At 42.1% G+C, this 6,047-nt stretch overlaps 1 protein-coding gene across 1 annotated transcript; it reads left to right on the top strand.

The window, feature by feature from the left end:
• Nucleotides 1–915: 915 nt before the first annotated feature.
• LOC120700122 (nuclear transcription factor Y subunit A-7-like) lies at nucleotides 916–5,512 on the top strand. The gene is made up of 6 exons (XM_039984310.1): nucleotides 916–1,155; nucleotides 1,984–2,134; nucleotides 2,775–2,935; nucleotides 3,606–3,677; nucleotides 4,190–4,354; nucleotides 4,868–5,512. The coding sequence occupies exons 2-6, from the start codon at nucleotides 2,107–2,109 to the stop codon at nucleotides 5,084–5,086; spliced, it is 645 nt and encodes a 214-aa protein (XP_039840244.1). The 5' UTR covers nucleotides 916–1,155; nucleotides 1,984–2,106; the 3' UTR covers nucleotides 5,087–5,512.
• The last annotated feature ends 535 nt before the right edge of the window (nucleotides 5,513–6,047 follow it).

Below are 6,047 nucleotides of genomic sequence, written 5' to 3'. Positions count from 1 at the left end.
TCTTTTTCAATCTCTTCCTGGGCTTCAGCAACTAGTGCTTCTGGAAATCCGAAATGAATGAATGAACCTAATTAGTGCGATCTCTGTTGCTAATCCACTTTCTGAATGGGCCGAATTTGTTGCTTGAAAAATGGGCCAGGTGCTATAATAGCCCAAGCCACTCATTGGGCCGACTGGGTCGCTGTCAGCCCGCGATGACACGTTCCCCCATTAGGCCTAGTCGGTTGGCATCTCGGAGGAAGACGACGAGCCGAGACGGCGACGGACGTGGACGAGACTGGTGGCGATAGGGACGCCTCCTCTCCGCAGCCAGGGTTTAGTTGAAGTATGTATACACGTACACTCGTGCTAGGCAAGTTCGGAATCTAATTTTGCTTTTGTTTCAAAAAAAAAATCTAATTTTGCTCACGTTTTACGTACGCAAAACTACAAATCCATCAAACTTTGAATTCTCAAATCTCATCCATTCTATACTATACTAGCACGGTTCGTCTTATTATCATATGAATTATGATAGAAACATCAAACCAAAAATTCCCGCAGGATTTGGGATGTGCAACACATGTATCTATTAGATAATAATACAATGTTGGTAAGAATCGTAAGATACAACCAAGTTGGTAGATAGTAATATTCGACGTACATGTAATTTTCCTAGTGATTCTAGAAGCTTGTTTTGGTGGAGTGCTACCGAATTTAAATTTAAATATCCCTTCACGCCACCTTATGATATGGTTCTATCCCTGATGCGTGTGCACAAGTTAAATTTTAAAAAAAAGTAGAGTAAAAAAAGTCTAGCTCGTGATAATTAAAAAGTGGATATAAAGTAAAAAAGAAGTCTACCATGTGGTAATTAATTAATTAATCAAATAAAAAACGATCAAATTGTCCAGGAAATTGTGGCTGCGATGCGCCCGGGGGTGATGCAGTGCAGGTCGCGCCCCACCACCACAGCCGCCTCCGACCCTGCTCTCAAATTTGAGGCCCAAACCCTCCCGGCCCCGTCGCCTTGCCGCCGGCCGCGCGCTGCCTCCCTCCGACGAGCCCTCCGCCTCCTCCCCCGACGCCGCCTCCCCAGGCCCGCGGCGCCGCGCATCCGGTCCGGTGCGGGGTGTGAGATCCGCCCCGGCCGCGAGTCGGTTCCTCCTCGCGTCGGTGAGTAATCCGCAACCCCCCGCCTCGCTCGGTATCTGCAGGCTCCGTGCGCGGACCAATCCGGGCAATCCGCCCTCCTTGCTCGGTTTCCTGTGGATTTGCGGGCTGCGTGGTGCCCTACCTATCCAATCCGTGCGTAATTCGAGTAGGCTCTTCTAATTCGCCGCGGGGCGCCGCCGGCGCGAGGCCAATCCCGGCCGTGGTGCGGAGCGGTTTGTCTTGCGGAAATTGTAGGGGTTCGATTCAACACCCGTTCCTCAATCCCGTTTTGGAATTCTTGTGGTTTGTCACTTATTGGGCATCTGTTGGCTCCTGTTTGGAGCGCAGGAATTTCGTATGGGAGACAGCTAGTTCAAATTTGCACAGGAACCGCGGGGAATTCACTCATTTGCGAACCAGCCCTAAATTTTCTAGGCAACTGCTGGTTATTACTTATTATGCCAACCAGCCTGTCAACTCTGGTGCCAGGTGGTTGTATAGTACCGTGTTTTGCTGTTTGCAAATTAGCCACGGATACAGATACCCGGACCTTTTGTAAAGATTGCTCTGCCTTGGTACTATATAGGGCACTTGGAGTATTTCTGACATGCATGCGCTTGAATTATTCCCTGTCAATTTCCTGCTGTGATGAGGTTTAGTATCTGTTTCTATGGTTGGGTTCAATGATATATGACGCCTGTTCCATGGTCTTCTTAATAGCTCGTTTTTATCCAAAAAAAATTACCACGTGAAGTTTCTGCCTCTCTGGATATGCTTTAAACTTGCATTTAGAAATTTTCTGGCGTGCTTTATCCAAGAAGTGCTAATGAGCTTTGCGCTTGGTTTCAGGAAAGTTTTTGTGTGCTTCATCCATGACGAGCTAAGGATATCGCATGAACAGTGCCAGTTAGTCTGCCTTTGCTCTGTCTTGATCCTGGCTGAGTTGTGCTTTGCCTTGCAAAGAAAGGAATCATGACTTCTGTTGTTCACAGTGTTTCAGGTATGCTTGATCCATCCAATATTGTGTCATGTTATTTCACAGTAACACTGTAGTCTAATGCACTGCTTTGTTTTGAACTGAAACTTTAGTTATGGTGTACTATTTGTGGAACACATGCCATATTTTTGTGCGCTGTGAATTACTGTAGAGAGACATTCATTATATAAGGGGCCTTATATACGTGTTGCAAATACAGATTATGCAAGCAAAAAGTTGCATTTGTGCCACCAATTAATCGGCAACAGACCATTTTTCATTATTTCCCTTTTTGTTTGAGGAAACCTTCCACTCTAGGTGACTGAAAGAAAAGTAATTTATGACCTGACAGCTGACGTTACTGAACTAGAATCAGGATGTAATGCGTTTTCACTACGTTTGAGCTTTCTAAACAACATAAGCAGTTTTCTTTGAAGGAAGGGAATTTTTTGTAGTTTGTATCAGTTGGTGGAAATTGGGTCAGTGCCTCCTGCACCCCACATATATCAATTGCCAGCATATAAAATGTTATATTGTACTGTTGTTACTTGTTAGTACATGACAAATGATGGTACATGCAGTGTCGTCTATGTCATTTTTTCAACACATAAGGACATCTAAGTCAACTGTGCTTTTCTCATTTTCTGTATACCTTCCTGGGCAGGCGACCACAGAGCTGAGGATCAACATCAACAGCAGAAGCAAGCTGTACCAGAGGACCAGCAAGAAGCCCCAGTTACTAGTTCAGATAGTCAACCAACGGTGGGCACACCATCAGCTGATTATGTGGCTCCATATGCCCCTCATGACATGGGCCATGCCCTGGTACCACATTTTGTCCCCTTCCACTTTTCACTTGTTGATAAATAGTAGCGCTACTGGGTTCTTATCAGTACTTAGTCTTCTCCTTTGAGTTATGTCTAAGAAAAGGTTGAGGTTTTTGGCATAGTGAGATGTGTAAGAAATACAATATGCAGTATCGAATCGTCTTACCTGTTTCAAATACTACTTCAAAAGTAATATAACAGATTGTATCAAGCTCAAAACTCCAATAAACTGTCGAGGACAATATAATACACCATTTCCCTGTTGTTGAAGTGAAACAAAAAGTATTCCCTTTTTGTTCAGACCTTTTGATGCTAGGACATTGTTTCTATCATCAGATTCAACTGTTAAAATGTCAAAGCTTCTTCATTTGAAAATTTTGCGCACCTGGTTGGTACCAATTTTTCGTTAATGTATTAGTATCCTACTTAGTCTAAATTTTTACCTCACGTGTGTTTTGCTCGTACATTCTTTTCTTTCTGTGAATGTTCTGTAGTTACTTATTTTAATCTAATAGTTGTTGCTATAGTTTCAGCATTTTCTTAGACCTTCATTGGAATAAACATGTTGCAGTTACTATTTTTTGTCTGTTTGATTGCCTTGTTATTACAAATTTGCATCAAGATTCATGTGAACTGTGTTGGCTAATTTCATATTCTGTGTCTGGCAGGGTCAATATGCCTACCCAAATATTGATCCATACTATGGAAGCCTATATGCGGCTTACGGTGGACAGCCAATGGTAAGCTTTTATGAATTTACTCTCTGTGTTAGCAAACACAAGTCATTGTAATCTACTATATTCTTCACAAATGTTAGGTTCTTTCCACTTTGTGGAACATTTATGATTTACCTGTCCCAACTCATACAAGCTCTTGTATCTATGTTATTCGTGGGTAATGGAATTAGGGTCGAGACTCATCTCAATTTTTTTTATCATTTAATTTGAAAATGATTGAAGGGCACCAAGCTCATTTAATTTGACTCCTTAATTCTTATGCCCAACCCTCAAGGCACCCATGGTGGCACTCAGAGGTAGTACACAGTAACTGCTTGCTTGCCTTGAGAGGGTAGGTCAATGACCAATGCTGCTAGTATTGTATATTGAAATTCACAGTCAATTAGAGAAGGATTCCCCAGAAAAAGAAGTCAATCAGAGAAGGATCATTGCATTGTCTTGGACCTTTCTATATTCTATTAACCTCCTCCATTTAAACTGATCTTCTGGAGTTAATAAAATTGATGATTTTTCAGATGCATCCACCGTTGGTCGGAATGCATCCGACTGGCTTACCTTTGCCTACTGATGCAATTGAAGAGCCTGTGTATGTAAATGCAAAACAATACAATGCCATTTTAAGGCGACGCCAATCTCGGGCTAAAGCTGAATCAGAAAGGAAGCTTGTCAAGGGCCGTAAGGTAAATCTTTATTACCATCTTCTGCCATGCTATATGAACTGGAATTTTTAATTAGCTTTTCTGTCCATCATGCTAGAGCAAATAATCAAGCAAATTCCTCCAATCTACCTTCCCTACTTCTACTTGAAGATCGTCTGCCCCACGTTGTACTATAAACTACTGGTGAACGTTATTTCGATTTCAATCTTCTATGGTATCTGGAATTTCAACATACCATGTTTTATAATGCCCTCGTGGGTGTTGTTTATCACAAAACAGTAAAGGATTTAGGAATACCAATCGGATGCCACAAATTCACAAAGTTACAATAGAATTATGAAAGAAAGATTGTTGAATTGCTGCCTTCTGTTTTCATCTGAATCTTACCTTTTAAGCAGGAGCAACTTCAATTTGTTAGTATCATGATTGTTTTCAAAACTGAAAGGCTGAGATAATTATTTCTTTTTTGTGGGTAAAATGTTTTTTTTACCCTGAAGCTCCTTGTATCTAACTCGATGCGTCTGTGCTGTGCAGCCCTATCTCCATGAGTCACGTCATCAGCATGCCTTGAAAAGGGCCAGGGGAGCTGGAGGCAGGTTTCTCAATTCCAAGTCAGATGACAAGGAAGAGAACTCTGACTCGAGTCACAAAGAGAAACAAAATGGAGTTGCGCCCCACAAGAGTGGCCAACCGTCAACCCCTCCATCTCCAAACGGTGCATCTTCAGCTAATCAGGCAGACAGTCGCCAATGAGGCTTCGAGAACTCACAGCAAAGAGAGTTAAGCCCCTGACGCTAGATGTGGCAACAGTTATGTACAGCAAGTGCTAGTGGGCAACATCAAGGATGGTGTCGGTTGGTTGTGGTAGGACATGTTCCATAGAAAAACATAGACGAGTCAGACAGGTTTTGCAGTTTGGTTTGTTCCTCAGTTTATTCACCATTCTGTACAATTCGAGTAGCATTGTGTCCTCATGGATAGCTCAGTCAGTTCTTCAGAAAGCCTTTGTAGCATATCAGCCCATTGTTTGTTGCTTGGAGATTTGGGAGTGGAGTTCATAACCTGCTGTCCTGCATGGCACAGAATAATCGCTGGCTGTGTATGTTGATGACAATAAACCCTAATGTAGGACATGTGAGCACCTCATCTGAATCTAGCTTGCTTTGTTTCCTCTGCATACATTCATCCATTCACTGGAAATGATACCAGCACAATTGGAGACTGAAAGACCCTTTTCACGCTTCTTGCAGTTCATGCTTTGGTTTGAGAGCACGCCCACTGTTCGGCCACATGAAATGAAGCTTGCGTTCATCTGTTGTCCATCGAATTGCTTGATGATTGCCAGATGCTACTCCCTCCCGACTTTTTTATAAGCCGTTCAGGCATATCAAGATTCAAATTTTACAATCTTTGGCCAATAATTAACTATTATGGTATAAACTTGATATGGATAGATTTGTAATCAAATGTACTATCCAATAAGTCTAAATTTATAATCATAACAATTATAATATAAAATAAATGAATGGTCAAACTATAATTTGGGAGACCGTGTCATATAAAACTATGCCTTATAAAAGGATCTGGAAGGAGTATAAGCATAACGTGAAGAACATTGTTCTTGGCAGCAACAACATTCCGTCATGGCCATCACATGAACGTTGAGCATGCTTTCCTCGAGAGCATTGAAGTATTGTCAAACGATTACCAAGAA

Source organism: Panicum virgatum, chromosome 3K (genome assembly GCF_016808335.1).
Source record: "Panicum virgatum strain AP13 chromosome 3K, P.virgatum_v5, whole genome shotgun sequence".
Lineage (NCBI taxonomy): Eukaryota > Viridiplantae > Streptophyta > Magnoliopsida > Poales > Poaceae > Panicum > Panicum virgatum.
This window is presented reverse-complemented; position numbering and strand designations above follow the sequence as displayed.

Coding starts and splice junctions, on each gene's coding strand:
- LOC120700122 (XM_039984310.1), top strand. CDS start 2,107: ATGACTTCTGTTGTTCACAGTGTTTCAG. Junction 2,135..2,774: donor TGTTGTTCACAGTGTTTCAG/GTATGCTTGATC, acceptor CTTCCTGGGCAG/GCGACCACAGAGCTGAGGAT. Junction 4,355..4,867: donor AGCTTGTCAAGGGCCGTAAG/GTAAATCTTTAT, acceptor TGTGCTGTGCAG/CCCTATCTCCATGAGTCACG.